Below are 20,814 nucleotides of genomic sequence, written 5' to 3' on the forward strand. Positions count from 1 at the left end.
TTAGCCCAAAATGCTTGAATTACCCTAGATGCCTAGAACAAATGAAACTCAAGACGGATGATCAAAATGTGAATGCTTCACTCCTTCTTTAAAAGGGGAACAAGAATACCCTTGGCAGGGAATAGAGAGGCAAAGATTAAAACAGACACAGAAGGAACACCCATTCAGAGCCTGCCCTACATGTGGCCCATATATATACAGCCACCCAATTAGACAAGATGGATGAAGCAAAGAAGTGCAGAAGTGTAGATCGCTCCTGAGAGACACAGCCAGAATACAGCAAATACATGGGCGGATGCAAGCAGCAAAGCACTGAACGGAGAACGGGACCGCCGTTGAAGGAATCAGAGAAAGGACTGAAAGAGCTTGAAGGGGCTCGAGACCACATATGAACAACAATGCCAAGCAACCAGAGCTTCCAGGGACTAAGCCACTACCAAAAGACTATACATGGACTGACCCTGGACTCTGACCTCATAGGGTAGCAATGAATATCCTAGTAAGAGCACCAGTGGAAGGGGGAAGCCCTGGTCCTGCTAAGACTGAACCCCCAGTGAACTAGACTGTTGGGGGGGGGAGGCAATGGGGGGGAGGTGGGGGGAACACCCATAAGGAAGGGGGGGGGGAGGGGATGTTTGCCGAAAACCGGAAAGGAATAACACTAAAATGTATATAAGAAATATTCAAGTTAATAATAAAAAAAAAAAGAAAAAAAAAGAAGGTTGCATTTCTTATTGGACACACATAAGAATTATTACTTAATAATATATTTATTAAATTTTATATTATATTAAATTTATAAATATTTTATGTTGCATATAATATGTAAGCAAATATATATTTGTAAATAGTTTTAATTCAATTATTATTTAATAACTTAATAATTTTGATAATAATTTAATAATAATAATTTAATAAATATTATTTAAATAATTATTATTTAATTATCATAATTAAGATAATAATAATTATTATAGAAGTCATATTTGAGACATAGTAGGAGCAGAGGGGGATAGGGAGGAATGAAATGATGTTAAAAGTCTTTGTTTTAGCCGAGACAGAAATTAGGGTAACGACACTCTTCATAATAGTCCCAAATAATATAAAATACCTCGATGTGACTTTAACCAAGCAAATAAAAGATCTGTATGATAAGAACTTCAAGCCTCTGAAGAAAGAAATTGAAGAAGAGCTCAGAAGATGGAAAGATCTCCCATGCTCATGGATGGCAGGATTAATATAGTAAAAATGGCCATTTTACCAAAAGCAATCTACAGATTCAATGCAATCCCCATCAAAATACCAATCCAATTCTTCAGAGACTTACACAGAACAATTTGCAAAATCATCTGGAATAACAAAAAACCCAGGATAGCTAAAACTATCCTCAACAATAAAAGGACTTCAGGGGGAATCACTATCCTTGAACTCAAGCAGTATTACAGAGCAATAGTGATAAAAACTGCCTGGTATTGGTACAGAGACAGACAGATAGACCAGTGGAATAGAATTGAAGACCCAGAAATGAACCCACACACCTATGGTCACTTGATTTTTGACAAAGGAGCTAAAACCATCCAATGGAAAAAAGATAGCATTTTCAGCAAATGGTGCTGGTTCAACTGGAGGTCAGGATGTAGAAGAATGCAGATCGATCCATGCTTATCACCCTGTACAAAGCTTAAGTCCAAGTGGATCACGGACCTCCACATCAAACCAGATACACTCAAACTAATGGAAGAAAAAGTGGGGAAGCATCTCGAATACATGGGCACTGGAGAAAATTTCCTGAACAACACACCAATGGCTTATGCTCTAAGATCAAGAATCGACAAATGGGATCTCATAAAACTACAAAGCTTCTGTAAGGCAAAGGACACTGTGGTTAGGACAAAACGACAACCAACAGATCGGGGAAAGAGCTTTACCAATCCTACAACAGATAGAGGGCTTATATCCAAAATATACAAAGAACTCATGAAGTTAGACTTCAGGGAGACAAATAACCCTATTAAAAATGGGGTTCAGAGCTAAACAAAGAATTCACAGCTGAGGAATGCCAAATGGCTGAGAAACACCTAAAGAAATGTTCAACATCTTTAGTCATCAGGGAAATGCAAATCAAAACAACCCTGAGATTTCACCTCACAGCAGTCAGAATGGCTAAGATCAAAAACTCAGGTGACAGCAAATGCTGGCGAGGATGTGGAGAAAGAGAACACTCCTCCATTGCTGGTGGGATTGCAGACTGGTCCAACCATTCTGAAATCAGTCTGGAGGTTCCTCAGAAAATTGGACATTGAACTACCTGAGGACCCAGCTATACCTCTCTTGGGCATATACCCAAAAAGATGCCCCAACATATAACAAAGACATCGTGCTCCACTATGTTCATAGCAGCCTTATTTATAATAGCCAGAAGCTGGAAAGAACCCAGATGCCCTTCAACAGAGGAATGGATACAGAAAATGTGGTACATCTACACAATGGAATATTACTCAGCTATCAAAAATAATGACTTTATGAAATTCATAGGCAAATGGATGGAACTGGAAAATATCATCCTGAGTAAGGTAACCCAATCACAGAAAAACACACATGGTATGCACTCATTGATAAGTGGCTATTAGCTCAAATGCTTGAATTACCCTAGATGCCTAGAACACATGAAACTCAAGAAGGATGACCAAAATACAAATGCTTCATTCCTTCTTTAAAAGGGGAACAAGAATACCCTTGGCAGGGAATAGAGAGGCAAAGATTAAAACAGAGACAGAAGGAACACCCATTCAGAGTCTGCCCCACATGTGGCCCATACTTATACAGCCACCAAACTAGATAAGGTGGATGAAGCAAGAAGTGCAGGCCGACAGGAACCGGATGTAGATCTCTCCTGAGAGACACAGCCAGAATACAGCAAATACATAGGCGAATGCCAGCAGCAAACCACTGAACTGAGAACGGGACCCCCATTGAAGGAATCGGAGAAAGGACTGGAAGAGCTTGAAGGGGCTCGAGACCCCATATGAACAACAATGCCAAGCAACCAGAGCTTCCAGGGACTAAGCCACTACCCAAAGACTATACATGGACTGACCCTGGGCTCCAACCTCATACGTAGCAATGAATATCCTAGTAAGAACACCAGTGGAATGGGAAGCCCTTGGTCCTGCCAAGACTGAACCCCCAGTGAATGTGATTGTTGGGGGGAGGGCAGTAATGGGGGGAGGATGGGAAGGGGGGTGTTAGGGGGATGTTGGCCAGGAAACCAGGAAGGGGAATAACAATCGAAATGTAAATAAGAAATACTCAAGTTAATAAAGATAAAAAAAATCTTTGTTTTATACACTTATTTATTTGAGAATTTCATACATGCGAACTGTATTCATAATCTCTTATCCATTCTCTCAAAGTCTCAAAAACACTCCCTCAGCTCTGTACTTCTGGCACACCTTGCCTTAAAATTTGGAAGTAAAGCTAAGGGAAGATAACTCCTTTTCGTGTATTATTAAAAACCATTCCATACTAGCTCCAGCTACTATCTGGCCTCGGTGGTCTCCCCACTCCCATCCGCCCCCTGCGACAAGCTGTCACAACCCCCCCCCGCCCCATAACCCAGTAAAATCAAAACTCCAGAGGCTTATAAATTATCAGTCAGATTTATAACAGTAAATTCTCAACTCACAAAACACCCACTCAAAGAACTCAAAACTCAATTGATATAAACACAAACTGGCCACTTAGATTGGACAAACTGCCCTATATTATTCTATTGGTCTTCTATGATGTTCATAGCTACCTGTGGCTATTTCAAGTCACATGTATCAGGTTCGTCCTCTGCATCTTTCTCTCTCCTTTTCTCTTTCTCCTTTCTGTCCCTCTCCCATCTCTAAAACTGCCACCCACTTCCTTGTCCACTGCCCAATCACAGGCTCTACCCTTATCTTTTACCTGCCCTCACCTGCGCATCAACGGCAATCCACAACTCCTCTGTTATCACCACTTGATCCCAACTATTGTTAAGGTGACACATGGCCCAGATGTCAAAAATACTACGATAATTCTTATATTAGCTGATATCCTATCAGGATCTGGGATATTATTTGCTTCTTAATATGGCTCCTTTCCCATGCAACCATAAACTTCAATTTCCCTTCTCTTTCTGCCATCCTTTGATAGTCTTCAAATGTCTTCTTCCTCTGTACAATCACTAGGTGGCAGGCTTCCTTAAAACTTAATCCTAGAATTATTTTTCTTCTCATTCTATACTGTTGCTTCAGGAAACGTCATTCACATCCTAAAAAATTTAACTGCTACCCTAATGTTGAAAACTTTCAAAAAATACTGAATAAAAAAAGTAAAATGCAAAAAATGATCATCGGTCATCGTTACAGAGCTTCTGGGACACAAATCTACCGAAAGTGATCATTTTTGGAAAAGACGGGCTGAGTTCTTATAGAAATGAGCTGCTGCTGCAATTTGCTTACTCATTTTGGAAGGGAAGAGATATCCTCACAAAACAACAACAACAACAACAACAACAACAACTAAACCCTGGAATATACCATCCAGTGGAAGAACTACAGTCATCAAATACAGGAGAAACTGAGACCTTGGGTCTCTTTATATGATGCCCGTGGACCATGAATATTTGACCTGAAGCTACAATGAAGGAGACAGGAAATCCTGCATGAAGATGTGCTGTGCAAAGCATCCAACAGGAGTTTTTCAAAATAAGTACCAATGAAATAAAAAGTCAAAAAAACAAAAGGTAAAATTCACAGTGGGGAGAATGTGAGTTGGTAAACTATGGAGCAGTCAGCATGGCAGGGGGCGAGGCTGTAGGATGCAGAAGCAGGAATGAGGGATGGAAGCAGACGGCGTCCAATGTGAGCTTCTAATACATCTTGCTGAAGCACTAAAGCATTATCCTGATACTGAGGCAACATCAGGGTTTTATATTATACAACATTAGTATTTTGGACCTAATAAATTCTCATTAAGCATGGTTTATATTGTATGAATTTCCGTTTTCCAGTAAGGCATCATTAAAGAAATAAATAAAGGAAAAGAACACAAACAAAAATGGTAAATCCACAAGGCCAGAAGAAGGTAAAAGACTTGGAGAAAGCAACAAAAAAACCAATGGTTTCAGCCAAACTGAAGAAGAAATTTAAATCCTAAATAACCCAGGATGGTGCTGTCATTGAAACGTAAGAGTTTAAAACCAGGATTCTGAAAGATTCAGGGACTTGAAATCACACAAAACAAAAACGGCAATCTGGGAGCATCCTTAAGGGATAAGGCTAGAGAGATGGCCCTGGTTAGGAGCACTGGCTGCTGTTTCTGGTTGAGTTCCCAGACCCACATGGCGGCTCACAACTGTCTGTTACTGAAGTTGCAGAGGATCTGATGCCTCCTTCTGAGATATGCAGACACCATGCATGCAAATGCTGCACAGACATATTTGTTGACAAAACACCCCTAATGTAAAATAAATTGAAATTATTTTAAAGAATTGGTTTAAGATCTGTATAAGCAGTCAATATAAGTCAGTATATGGTAGGGATATTTAAGTCACCATTTATAAGATTTTAAAATATATAGCTACTCAGTGAAGAACAAAGTAGAAGAAAAGCAGATAAGTAGAAAAAAATTTAACATTTTTAATAAGAATAGGATATAGTATATTTATAAGCTACAAGATCTACAGAGAAAAGATGTGAGAATAAAGATATAGAAAGTCCCTAGTGATAGTAACAAGGGGATAGCTGAAAAAATTAGGTTTCTATGGGATTCCCCTTCCATTGATGATCAATGGATTATAGTCATGTGACCTACAATGAACTGAGGCAGGGTTGGGGATAGATAAAGGTAAACACAAGCACATTAAAGGTCTCAGTATATTCGAGAGTAAATAATCAATACAAGGGGAATATAAAGACACAGACTAGAAAGGAAAGAAGGTGTACTTGGTAGACTTGCTAATGTTTAAAACTGACTTTATCCTCACAGTAAGTATTTGCCTTAAATTTATGTAAGGTAAAATGTTTGCATATATAACAAAACACACAAACCATGCAACTTTCTAGGTAATGAGATGGTTTCTTGTTTGTAACATAATCTCAGTATATCCAGCCAAAACCAATATGCTATTATAATAAATTTACATCCTTTACTACCAGTTTACTGACATTTTACCTTGATCGACTACTTTCTGTTTTGCTTCTTCTATTCTTTTTAGTTCCTGTTGTTTTGCTTCCATGAGTTGCTTTTCTTCTTTGATAGGATCATACTGTATTCCTACAAAAATTATATAAAATATTCAACTACTTAAAATTTAAATATACTCAATTTCAAAAATTAGCATTGAAAATAATAATGCTAACTAAATCTACAGAGAATTAAAACAAACAAACAAAAAAAGCAATTCAAACTGAACCAAAAAACCTAAATTATCTTCACTAAGAGTTCTTGGAACAAAAATATAAAATATAAAGATTTTTCCATCTAAAATTAAGGATAATTTAAATTATAAATTTTAAATAACTTACTAGAAGACGGCACTATGAGTAAATAAATTTCTTCCAAAACAGCTTCAACTGGTTGAGTATAAAGGTTTTTCCATGGAATTTTAAGTTGAAGGCTACCTACATTAAAATAATAAAGATAAGAATATTGTTCATTCAACATACATCTACCAATCAATTACTATAAAGCATTAGAAGACATCTTTGAAAGAGATCCAGAACAAATAATAGTGTCAGAGGGACCATACAGTCCTATAAAATTAACTGCACTTTTATACAACTCACGTAGAAATGGGTGCTTTGTTATTCAACGAATATATTAGGAAATATAGTGTCATATAAAACAATAAATACACAAAGTGTTAGGAACACAATAAAAGTAACATATACAAATAAAATATATTATTAAAGGATGCAGGTACTATGTGAAATATATACAATTAACATCTTAATTGATTTTGTTTGTCTTCTGAACTGCCTATTTTTAGTATCTGAAAATTAACTTCTTGTCATATTTTAAAAAGGGAAAATAAAAAAACAAGCTCTTATGTACAGACATATACTTTGTTTTATATACAGTTTTGTATGATGATGCTGGAATCAACTCTGAGTTGATTAACACTGACTATCAACTGGACAGGATTTACCTATGAAACGAGCCTTTGAGAATGCCCATAAGATCATTTCTAGAGGAGATTAGCAGAAGATGGAAGACCTAGTCTAAAGGCAAGCAATACAAACTCAAGGGCTAGAGTCCCACACTGAGTAAGGAGAAGAAAGAAGCATTCCTTTCCTCTTCCTGACAAAATGTGACAAACGTGTCATCTTCCTGCTGTCAGCCCTTCTTTGTCATGATGACCTGCATCCTCAAACCGAACCAATCCAACCCTTCCTTCTCTCAGGTGCTTGTGTCAGGCATGCTGTCACAGCAATGAGAAAACATAACTAGTCAAAATCTCAACCCTTCTCGGTATATTTTTAAATTTTTGTTCAATTGAGATTACACTGACTTACACTAAAATTCAAAATCCATCAGTGTAAAACTTAAGTAACTTCTGGCAAATGTTTAAAAACAACATATAACACATTTATTTGTAAGGCTGTTTTATGAGATAATATGATTATTCCACCCAAATATATATTCCTTAGATTACTGTCATAATAAAGCAAATCAAATCAAATCAACTTAGATTACAAAAAAATCCTTACACCATGGTTACAAGCCTTCAAAACAACAACAACAAAAATTACCAATCCAAACTATTAGAAACAGCCAATAACTAATATGTCAGAAGGAAAATTACTGGTGCTATTGTCCACTTTTTACTTATGCTAAACTGTCATTAAAGGAACAAGACAGAATTTACATTCTAACAATGACAAAAGGTTTTCTGTGGTATATACTCTAGTAGCAACTGTAAGTATAATACACAAAGTTGGAAAGACAGCCATCATAGTTTTATGTAAGCTTCTCAGATACTCTCACAGCGTTAACACTACACAAAAACAACTACATAACTAAAAAAACCTAAAAGTTCCAACTTAAGACATTATGATCTCAATCAACCTCTATGACATTTAAATAAACACACAACATAATAAGGTATGAATTTTAATAGACAGCTTTATTATACATGTTAAATTCTTACGTTTCATTTATGTTCTACCAATGCATGAAAACATGAACTACTAAGTTCATTCTTTATCTAATTTAAATTCATACTTTAGTTAATTACGAACATGGATAAAGTAACCCAAAACACACAAACAAAAAGCACTTTGTTTTCTAGAATAAAAAACCTGGAAATTCTTCTATAGCACAATCAAGCTTTCATTTTGGTCCCTAGATCTAGTGTCTGCGTGATCCAAACCCTTGATGTTATGTACTTTGAAATAATGTCAAACATAAGTAGTCAGAACACAGAAATAGACATAGCTCCTTAAGGTCTGTTATAGGCTGCTTTGACTCTAAACTCAACATCAAGATCTACTAAAATGAGCAATTATTGTTCAAATACTACATACACCAAGTTCTAAATGAAAGCACACAAATATATTTTCAATTAATGCTCATAAGCATTAGGAAAAATTACATTCCACAAATAAGTTTTTTATTTACATTGTATGTCCAGCAAGAACAACACTCCAAGGATAAATATTGCTTACCTATACGACCAACTTTAACTTTGAATGGTACATCCAATTCATGCTATAAAGAAAAGTAAATTTATTTAAACATTATTCATATAAAGTTCAAAAATATAATTATTTTCTTCCTAAAATGATTTAAAGGTATTTTAGTTACCTTACATATTATCTTCAGTATTCATTTAAATGTAATGGTTTAATAACCAAAAGTTTCTCTTTCCAAAGTAAATGGTTAAATATATACTTAAGTAATACTAAACAGAAGAGCTTTTATATAGATTAAGACTTTATTTCCTAAAATTGGCATTTTACAAAACAATAATTTCAAAATTGTTTTTCCTGCTAATTGGGAGAAAGAGGGCTCTAACAATAACTGGTGCTAGGGAACATGGGTAGCCAATAATAAAAAAAAAATATCAGAAATAGTAAAAATAGTAGCAGAAAGTAGGGTCTCTGAACTATAACATATATAAAACTCAGCAGGGATCAACTGAACAGAAGAACTAAAGCTTTATTTATAGTTTAGAGGAAAATACAAAGAAAAAAATCTGCATGGAAATGATAACAAAAACATAAGCAATGTAAAATGGGTAAATTGTCCTTCATCAAATTAAAAATATTTATACATCAAAGAACACTATCATTATATTAGCCAAATATCAGAAGAGGGGAAATACTATAAATCAAGAAGCTGATCAGGTATCATTATGCAGAAAAAAGAGCTCAAAAACTTTAATCACACCAACAAAATCTCCTTTTTAAGATGCCAGGCTAGAACCTGGAAAGATCCTTGGGCCTCTGCCTTGAGTGCAGAGACTAAAGGCATCGGCACCAGCCTTGTTTGTGAAGACAGGCTCACAAAACAGCTCTAACTGGCCTGGAAAGTTCCAGGTAGTACCGACTAGCTTCAGTCACTAGTGCTGGCAGTTCAGGCGGAAACCAGGCAGTTGCAGTAAGGGGTGGGGACGGGGGGTTGGGGGGAGGACTAGGAGGAGGATTGATGGTGATGATGATGATAATGATGATGATGATGATGATGATCTCTTCAATATTAAAATAGGAAAACAAAATAATCTTTCCTCCAAATATTTTTTAAAATATAGGACTTAGAAAAAGATTGTAGTCAGCCCCTAACAATAAAAGTATAATCTACTTGTTTACATATATTAAAAGGTTTCTTGAAGAAATGGCTATTAATTAAATGAACAATTACAGTTTTTAGCCCATCATGAAAAATATGAAAAATTGTTATTTATAACAGGTTATACCAACCATCTCTTGATTTGTCATTTTTTTCTTCTGCTGCTGTGTTTGTAGCCACATAAAAATATCTGGAGCAAATATCCCTTTGCATAGAGAGTTAAGAATACTGGGAAAGTTTGTACAGTTTCTAGTAGCCTCTCTATATAGGTTATTTTTTTCAACTTCTATACATAGAGGTAGTATATTTTGACTATTGGTGAATACATCCTGTATTACAAGACAAGGGTGTAACTGTCCAAATAACGTTGAATATTCAAGTGAGACCACCTCTTGATGATGTTGGTGAGGATCCTGACCACTACCTATTTGTGTTATGATAAAATGGCTGGCCATATTTGATTTTACAAACACAGAGTGTAAGAAAGAGTAGACATTTTTATTGTGTTATATCATCATTTTAAACCTTTATAGTTACCATTGTGTTAAGTCCTTTACAAAAAAATACATTATCTAGAAATGGCTTTATAGCAAAAACACTAAGCAACTTTGCATTGTGATGTGTAGGTGAATGGTATATAGTTACTAGGAATCACAAAGTCTTCCCTAAGGAGAAAGTTTTAGAATTCCACTAGAGATCAACACGAATTTCTATTTGGCTCATCCTCACTCATTTAGTTATAAACTGTGTGATTCCACATGGGACTTTTAAATTGAAAATATTTTATATTGTGATGTCAATATTAATAGCTAATTTTGAGTATGAACAAGAAAGGTTGTAGCTTAACAGCAATGTGTCTGTATATCAAGATGACAAATGGTCAGATACACTGGCTAGTTTTATGTCAACTTGACACAAGCTAGAGTCTTTTGAGAGTAGGGAACCCCAATTGAGAAAATGACTCCATGACATCGGGCTGTAGGCAAACAGGTTTTTTAATGAGTGATTGATGGGTGAGTGCCCAGCCCATTTTGAGTGATGCCATTATTGGGCTGGTGGTCTATGTCCTATAAGAAAGCAGGCTGGAGCAAGCTATAGGAGGTATCCAGTAACCAGTACTCCTCAGACTTTGCACTAGCTCCCGCCTCCAGATGTCTGCCCTATTTGAGTTCCTGCCCTAACTTCCTTCAATGGTGAATAATAACATGGAAGTTATCTAATCTCCAAAAGTTGCTTTGGGTCATAGTGTTTCAATAGGACACTCACAGATGAAGATGACAATTCACCACACAAAAGGTAAGGAAATAAATCTTATAATCATGAAAGTTAATGTATATATTTTTAATACATGATCAATGTTGAGTCCTCTGCATGCAACAGAACACTCACTAGTAGTATTTGAATATTTGTTATTTGAAAACCTTAATTAAGTTAAATTTTGGTGCATAGTAGTTATAAATGATTTCATATTTAAATAGTAAAAATGCAATGAAATATACTATAATTGAAACATAAGGGTAAACATAGGAGTAGAAACAGTATATATTTCATGTCTTGCTTAGAGAATAAAATGTCTTTTTTTTAACTGTTCTAACTAAATAAAGCTAAATCAATACTATAATTTAAAATACACTTTAAATCTCTGTCCTAAATTTGTCTAAATCCTAGCAAATTCTATATTGCTGATCACATAGAACTTTGTGGGTAGGTTTAAATACATTTTATATTCCTATTTTGGAAAACAAAGGCAAACTGGGTTTAATTCCAGCACTTGGGAGGGAAAGGCAGGAAAATCCTTAAGTTCAACACCAGCCTGGTCTACATAGTGAGTACTAAGCCAGCAAAGACAACTAGTGAGACCATCTCAAACACACACACACACACACGCACACACGCACACGCACACGCACATACACACGCACACACGCACACATGCACAAAGAATTTAAATAGAGATCTCTTCAAAGAATGTAGGCATACAGTAACAAGTATATAAGATGTTCAACATCATTAGCTATTCAGAAAATAGTAATTATTTGAGAAGTGCTGATCAATGAAGATGTCAAGATACCACTTCATATCTACTAAGATAGTGGTTAACATGTAAAATATAAAGTAATTTTTCCAAGATTTGAGAAATGTCAAAAAAATTAGCACTTGTTTGGGAGAAAATATAAAGTGGTTTCTCAGCTGCAAGAAAAACCTTTGGGTCATTCTGGAAAAAGCTAAATGTATTAGAAAAGCCAAACAATGACTCTTAGGTATATACTCAAAACTCTGAAAGCAGGCCCTTCAACATCTACGTTAGCATAAGTATCTGCTGCAGCTCTTTTGAAAGAACCCAAAGCAGACACGACCTAAGTGTTCATCAAAAGCTAGAGGGAAAAATAAGGCTGACTGGAAAACTAAAAAGGTGACATAGAGGGAGACTATTCAGTCATAAAAAAAGTGGAACCATGGTACATGCTACAAGCTGGATGGCCCAAGAAAACATTATGGCAAGTGGAACAATCCAGAAGCAATGTATGAATATGACATGGTATCATTTGGATGAAGTAAATTCATAGGGATGGAAGACGAAGTTTAGAAAATTCTTTGGTGAATACAACATCGGTGTGCACTGAAGAAATATCCCCAAGGCCAGTGGAAACCAAGAGCAGAAGCTATTCAATATGGTTAGGAGTTTCTCTTGGCAGTGTGAGTTGTAAAAATAGGTGTTGGAAGAGTTACAAAAGTTGTGAATATAATTCACGTCACAGAGTTTAATATACTTTGTGTTGAATGTTAAATAAACTAGAAGACAGGTTAAATAGTACATAGATGTTAAATACCACATGGAAATAGATGAATAGAAATATTTTAAATGAGAAAACAGTACACTGTTTCTATCTTTTAGGATTTAAAGATTTACTTTGCAAATTCACATTTTATGAAAATAACTTTCAAAATCTTTCTCATACTTAAGCAATTTATGGTGACATGTTAAATTAGAAACAAGTGCAACAATTAAATGCACAAATATCATAAATTTCTATAGGCAAGACCTACCAATGCATTTTCTTTAATTACAAGATTCTTGAGGACCACAGCTCCTTAAAAAAAGAAAAGAAAAAAAAATGATATATTCAACTGTATTACATTTTTAAATTAAATATACTTCTTTTTAAATACAACACCTGAGGGGGAAATGTACATATTTTGACCAGCTCATGTTCATTCTTCTGCCTAGTCTAAGAAGGTCTGACAGGAAAATATCCTTCCCACCACCAGCCTCGATACAAAACATCCCAGATGCCATTTATCTGTCTCAAGGGGAAAAGGCAGAAAGCAATAGGGAAGGAAGGATGCCTGACACCCTCCTCTCTCCTCTGAGTTCACACACACACACACACACACACACACACACACACACACTCACTCCTCTGAGTTCACAGAGAGAGAGAGAGAGAGAGAGAGAGAGAGAGAGAGAGATACAGTACCCACTCATATGCACAGTATGCCCTCACACATAAAATGAGAACACGAAGTTACTCCCTATCACTAGCTACACACAAATGGTTTGGCAGGCAGCAAACATCTGTAAATCTTGTACTTTGGAGGCCAGAGGCAGAGGAACCAATGCGTAGCAAGTCTGAGACCAGTTTGAGCTACACAGGCTGGGACAGAGCTTAGTGGTAGAGCACTTGCTCAACATGCACTCCCTGGGCTCAATTACTCTCCAACAGACATAAACTGGCAGGATGGATTCAAGGAACCAGACAAGCAGCATCTAACAATAAACTGTAAATGACTCTCGCTGCCTTTTAAGGACACACATTAAGCTAAAAAACAAAATCATAGGAAAAGAAATTCCAAGCAGATAACCAACCACAAAGACAAGTGGGGGATATGACTCAGCAATTGTACTTCTAAGTAAGAATTCCTCAAAGCATCTGAAAGCACTGAGGAAAAGAGAAATGTTCACATTCATACCAGCATTATCCCAAAGGCAAGAACAACTCACCTATTCATCAACAAATGCAGGGAGGAAAAGCCAACAAAAACAGGGCAAATACAATCTCTATCATAGTCTGGAGATAGAGTATGAGTAATTACTGCTTAATGGGTACAGGATTTGACTTTTGTTCTACAGGTAAATTGTTGAATGCTGTAACATATTGTGAATTTAGTGATAGTTACATGTGAAAGGTTGAGGGAGTGTCAACCAAGGATACTCAAACATGTGGACAGCAGGAATTCCTCCACCCCATGCAAGCCCCTCCCACCCTGCCACTGCTCCCAATCTAGTGCCATAAAACCAGCTCCCCCACCATCAACCATATTTAGAATCTATTACCATGACAGTTATCAGACTTCATTCCTTGTTTGACCTTAAAAGGTCCAGTCTTCTCCTACCCACCCCACCCCCAGCCCCTGAACATGCAGATGAAGCACCTTCCAACATCCCTGCTCTGGCCAATGTTACTAAACCAAACAAACCTTGCCACAGAGACCCTGCCACCTCCCCAGAGACCTTGTTTCCAGGTCTGTGCACTCATTATGGAGATCCTGCACTATACTCACCCATACCAGGCAAGCTTGCCTCCCTCCGTCCAGGAGTTGGATGTGGAGTGTAGTTAAGAACATAAACACTGAGACAGCATGGTGGCACACACCTTTGACCAGTACTTGGGAGGCAGAGCCAGGTGGGTCTCTGTAGCTTCAAGCCAGTCTGCCCTACACTAAGTTTTAGGGCAGCCAGGACATAGTGAAACGCTACCTCCGAAAAGAAAAAGTGTGTGTGTGTGTGTGTGTGTGTGTGTGTGTGTGTGTGTGTTCTTTCAAATGGGGCAAGCCTCTGAAAGAAAATTAAAAATTCCCAGATAATTAACAAATAACAGGAAATGTTGCCAGTAGATCAGTAGATTCCTTTAAAGGAAATACTAAAAAAAAAAAAAAAAAAAAAAAAAAAAAAAAAAAAAAATTAAGCAACGAGGGTAAAATCAAATCTTTTATTTTCACTATTCTTAAATAAGCTAGTGGAAAGTTGTTTGCTCCAAACATTAACAGCAACAATGCACAGACAATGCACAGGCTCACTCCTCAGGTGAGCACGAACCCAGGAAGCAACAGAGTGTTATTGGTATGGACTCAGATTATATTTAAATGAATACTACAAACGCCAAACAGCTTTTTAACATATTCTTAATATGTAAGAAAAATAGCTATACAAAATGCTCAATGAAAACCAAAGAAGGCAGGAAATAAAACTTAAAAAAAAAAAAAAAGGAAAGAGGTCATGTTCCAGTCCCAGCAAGCAGCAAAACTCTGCAGCCTCAGCCATGTGATCCTCTTAACAGCTGAGCCATCTCTCTATGGGGGCCAAACCTATTCAAACCACCACAGGGAGCTAAAGATGGGATTCCATCAATTGGAAAAGATAACACATCAAAACTTCCATTCAGCCTAGATAGAAAGGAACCCATCAGGCATTTCCAACCTTGTTGGATAAACTCTTTCATACGTCTCACCTTAAGGCTGTACTCGTGCCTGAGCATACAAACACAAACTTCAAAAGGCAGGGTGATGCTCATCTTTAACTATGCTGACAAGTACCTCATTCAAGTTAAATCCTTTTATAGTTAAATATTTTTAAAATGAGATTTTGGGATATATTTTCCTAAATTGTAGGTATAACATATTGGTTTCAGTGAAACTACAACTAGATGCTTTATACTGTCACCCATCATGTTGTGCTATGACTGACGGCTCATCCAGTCTTACTTTGCTTGAATAAAACCTTTGTGTTTAAAGAGATACCAATTATTCACTATCATTGTAAAGAGAATCCTCCCATACTTAGTATAACTTGAATTTTTAAATACAGGTTTCAGACTGTTGGAGATTGGTTATATTTGGGAGGTAACTTTAAATCCAAACTCCTACTGTCGAAAACAATAGAATTTCTTCCAACTAAGAAAAAGGGAAGAATATTAACTGTGCATAACAACTGTATTATTTTTTGATATTAAAATGCTATCATACAACGAACTAAAGATTCTGGAAAGCACGTGTCCTTTCTAGATCACACACTAACTATATTGACTCTTATTAGGATTTGGGGTTGATCCTTTTTATTCAAAAGCTGTCTCCAAGGGCAATAGCATTCATGCACTAAAACTGGCCAGACGCCAGAGCCCAAACTTCTCTGGAGGCATCAATATTCAACTAAAAACTTCTTAACATGCTAAATTTGCTAAAAGTCATAACAAAAGTTACACTCTTAAAAGTATTACTGCTCAAATATAGGACAAATAAACTGTTTTTCAAACTAAGGAACTTTTAACCCAAGAGACTATACTTTATGAGTCCATGAGTGTCATGGGCATGAACACTTGCCAGGGTGAAAACAATACTAAACATTCAGATATTAATGATGAAAAGTACATGGACATCATAAAATAATTTCTAATGGAGCCCCATTTCTATTTCTGACTATAAAATGAGAAATACAATTTTATCATACTCAAAAAATATCTGTGAAACCCTGATTTCCTACATGTCTGGCCTTTTGTTTCTAGCCCTGTTGCTTTAATATTTTATGTATGAGAAAATGTCAATTTTATTGAGGAAAAAACTAAAATAATACTATATTAGTATCTGGTTTCTTCTACAACTTAACTATATAATTATTTCTACAAACTGGCATCTGGTAAAATACCAAAATAATATTATGGGTGAAATTACTAGTTAAAAATTAACAATTATAATAATTTGAACAATAAAAAATATTTCCTACATTAGAACGAGTCATTCCACATGAAGTTAATTATAAAGTGAAAAGAAGACTAAAATTAAAACAATAATAAATTATTCAAATACTTGAAACATCAAATATTTCATTATATATAAATAGCAAGTATACACATGGAAAAAAAAAAACAGTCCAATCAAAGGAGTATGATTGCCAAAACTGCCTGTTTTTCCTTAGGTCACAATATGGTCTTGACTAATGTTAGATATAATATATTCCTGTAGTATGTCCACACGAATGCTATGTCAGACACAGGATAAAAAAGTCAGATTCAGGTCATAATTCCAAATAATGTTAATATGATCCTGGGGCCTGTTCCATTAACCATTTCCCTCTCCTGCCTCCTCAGTCTAATTAACCCTAGCAATGGGCTTTCTTCTTGCTAGAAACAGACTCCACGTGCACAAGGGCCTCATGTGACTGTGGCCAACAGCAGAGCTGCAAACCTAAATGAGTGCCTCCAAAAGGCCACAACGCTGAACTATAAATAACTGGAATTTGCAGATCATAAGCTAAATCATCTTAAGTTATTTTCTAGTCCTCTCAATTGCTAACCTGTATCTAACCTAACATCCCTGGAGTTAGTTTATGGTCCACTAGTTTCAATCAAACCCCAAACTAAGAAGTTATCAGATAAAATGTAAACTCTCTAGCTGAAGGTACTCCTCCTTTAGAATCCCTCCCATTCTCAGGAGTTTTCGTACTTTCCCTTAATAAAAGCTATAGCCAAATTTTCCACGATTTGTTGTTAGATGTCTAGCTAATATCCTCACCAGTATGTTGTAAATACATTAATTTATGGTTTTCTTTTATCTTAAACTATAAAAGTTCACATAACTGTATCCACAGTGAACACGTTATTTGAGGCAACCAGAATCTATGTTCTTAGGCCAAGGGTCACTCATATTTGGCTCAGAATAAACTCTTGTTTCCCTTTGAAATAAGAACTGTGTTCTACGTGAATGGTAGACTTGCATGGATTCATTTCTTTAGTCTGCCACTGGTATCATATTTGGAATGAATAAGCATTTTTGACATCTCCCAGGGAAACTCAGGTAATACATTCCTTAATGTGTATGTGTCTGACAACTGTCAAAATATGTGAGTCAAAAGGATAGATGTACAATTGGAAAAAGGCAAATTCACTATTACTGTCAGAGACCTAGAGAACTATTCTCGGCTATACACATATTGGGGGGTGGGGATACAGACACAATTAAATTGAACATCATTCAAACCCTGGATGTAACTGACATTTGCGGAACACTTCATTAGACAGAAGATTACACTTACCTCTGGAGCACAAATGCAACACTTACAAGGTAAGATTTACTCCAGCCTATAAGACAGGCCTGTGTCTGAGTCAGTGTGAAAGATCATAATTTACATTCAGATCACAACACATATGAACTAAAAGTCAGTCTAATGGGAAGAAAGGGTGAGGGACAAAGCACAAAACATTTCAGAGTTCTAGCTCTGAATTATGCCACATTGAAGAAGTCATAAAAGGTATTGCTCAATATAGGAAAATACAGTTTATTAAAAAAATGTAAGTATAGTAACAGCAAACCTTACAGAGAATGCTGCGACACTGAAAGCAGACATTAAAAAAGACAAATCTACAATAAAAAATTCTCATTTTCACTTTAGTCCAGGCATGATGGCATGCTTCTTTAATCCCACCACTCAAGAGGCAGAGGTAGGCACATCTCTAGGAGTTTGGGGCCGCTTTGGTCTACATGCTGTGGTCCAACAAACAGAAACCGAGGGAATGCATCCAAACTTATCTCTGATGCACGCACTAACCTAAGACCAAAATCAGATGAGGAATTACAAGAGACTAACATGAACGGATGCGAAGACTCTAGTCAAAAGAACAGAAGATACCATAATGGAGTATAACAGATCACAAATGCACTCTAATTCAGCAAGTGGAAAACAACATATATAATCTATAATTATCAACACGCTAAAGAAGATCTGGATATCAACAAATGCAGAAGACAATCTGACAAAGTCCAACATTCCTGAAAGAGAAAAAACACTGTTACAAATACATAAGGTGTGATAGTGCACAACTATAATCATATCCTTAGGAGGGTGAGGCAGGAGGATAATTTCAAATTCAAGGTCAGCCATGCTATTGAGTGAATTTGAGACTGGTCTACGCAGCATAGTAAAAACCTTGTCTCAATAAAACAGAGTGTGTATGACTTGTTCTTAAAAATCTAAATAGTAACTGCCTCTGGGGGTGAGTACGAATTTGGAGGAAGAGTCAGGAAAGGATTTTTCCAACAACAATCATGTTCTATTTATTGGTCGGGTTTGGGTGAAAGAGGAGTCGAGGGAGAGAGAAGACTGGAGGAAGCCAGCCAGCACTTGTTCATTTCTCCACAGTCACTTTGTAAGACACAAAGGAGACCACTGAAAAGCAGTGGCTTATTATAATGGGTGGATGTGAGAAAATGCTGAACTTCAACAGTAAACAAAGCTAAAGAGATTTCCAGTAATATAAGAGAAAGTGAAGGAGGCAGAATGTGGGGAGGACGAAGGAGGAAATCTCAGCACCTGCCCTACCACAGGATCTGGCACCTAAAATACCGCCTCAACAGACAAAAATGGTTTGAATCTGCATAGCAAAGAGGTTTTGAAGACGTTCTCTGCATTCATAGCATATTTTCACAGAACTTAAAGGGAACCATCTCATGTAAGATGGTCCAAATCAGTCTTCTCTGAGCTTATAACTATGGGAACTAAAAACACCTGTATTTTCTCATCTCCAGGTCCTCACAACACAATACAGTGGACTCAATGAGCAATTTCTCTGTGGTAGAAAAGTGGATTGCTATACATAATGGAATAAAGAGATGCTTCCCCTTCAAGCTCGCAATTAACAAGACTGTTCAAAAGCTAGAGGGAAACAGTTTAAGGTGCTTTCTTAGGGGAGCTAAGTTTCTGCATACTAGACTAACAGGAAATGAGCTGCCTAGAGACCTCCTAGCACAGGCACCAAAGACTCCATAGTCCTCGATGTCAATGTGCACAGAAATGGAGACACTGACACTGCAGCACAACACTACATCTGCCCTGGGAAGATACAGTAAGAGGGCTCTGGGAGAGCCTGAGCCATATGCGTGCCTGCACTGACTTGACACACTCAAACCTCAGCACAAGCTCAGTTCTGGACTATACAACTGGAATAACTAGTCAACTGGCCTAGGCAGTTGTACATTCCTCCCTCACTCATTCAGGTGTGCTGGGGAACTCAAAGGTATCACACAGAGGTACAGCCATAACTACCCCAGGTGTTTGAGCACCACCATAATGAAAGAGAGAACCCGCAGCATTCAGTTTCTACAGGGGACCCCCCCCCTCAAGACAATGAAGAAAATGCTTATTGGGATAAGTATAACTGAACATTTTGACAGAACTTTTTTTTGAGACAAGACCTCATGTAACCCAGACTGGCCCCCACTCACTATGTATTAAGGACAAAATCCTAATCTTCCTGCCTCACCTTCCAAGTGCTGGATTACAGATGAATAACAACATGCTGAGTTTATTCTGTGTTGGGATCAAACTCATATGCAAGGACCGAATTTGATTCTCAAATTTGCAAAAAGTATATAGTAAAAATAAATGAATAGACAAATAAACATAATATATAAAATCTCTGGGATGTCATCAAGCACAAACATAATGAAGAACTGAAACACAGAAAACTGACTCAGCAAAATAAGAGCAGAAAAGCTACCAAACCATAAGAAAGGTCTAATAATATCAGAATGGAAGCATTTAGAACTCCAAAAGTCAGAACAAAGGACCCCAACCTCCCGTAGTTAAACTGTCAAAAGCATGTCAAAGAATGAAGAATGAATGTGAAATGATACGAGAGAACAGCCAAATCACATTTAAAGAAAAATCAAGGCTAGGGAAAAAGGTCACTGGCAGTTCTTCCTATGCAAGCATAAGGAGTGGAGGACGTCTGAGACTCAGTATCCGAATGTACTTCTTATCCAGACACTGAGGAAGCAGAAACTAACGGGACTGTTAGGCTCACTGGCAAGCCAGCCTAACCTATTTGACATGCTCCAGGTCAAAAACAGGCGGCACTGGCTCAAGAAGAAAAGAGTGGATGATGACTCTTCAGGCTGACATCCTATAATGACTTTACATACAGTCCACAGACATGTTCACATGTG

At 36.8% G+C, this 20,814-nt stretch overlaps 1 protein-coding gene across 1 annotated transcript in view; it reads right to left on the minus strand.

The window, feature by feature from the left end:
- The window catches only part of Vps13a (vacuolar protein sorting 13 homolog A), a 210,438-nt gene that overhangs the window by 185,687 nt on the left and 3,937 nt on the right, over positions 1–20,814 (minus strand). Inside the window, exons 2-5 of the mRNA XM_032891688.1 lie at positions 12,868–12,911; positions 8,697–8,739; positions 6,555–6,650; positions 6,202–6,303 (exon numbers count right to left, since the gene is read on the minus strand). Coding sequence (XP_032747579.1) covers positions 6,202–6,303; positions 6,555–6,650; positions 8,697–8,739; positions 12,868–12,911 — 285 coding nt within the window. The remainder of the gene's footprint in view (positions 1–6,201; positions 6,304–6,554; positions 6,651–8,696; positions 8,740–12,867; positions 12,912–20,814) is intronic.

The sequence above is a fragment of the Rattus rattus genome, chromosome 2 (assembly GCF_011064425.1).
Source record: "Rattus rattus isolate New Zealand chromosome 2, Rrattus_CSIRO_v1, whole genome shotgun sequence".
Lineage (NCBI taxonomy): Eukaryota > Metazoa > Chordata > Mammalia > Rodentia > Muridae > Rattus > Rattus rattus.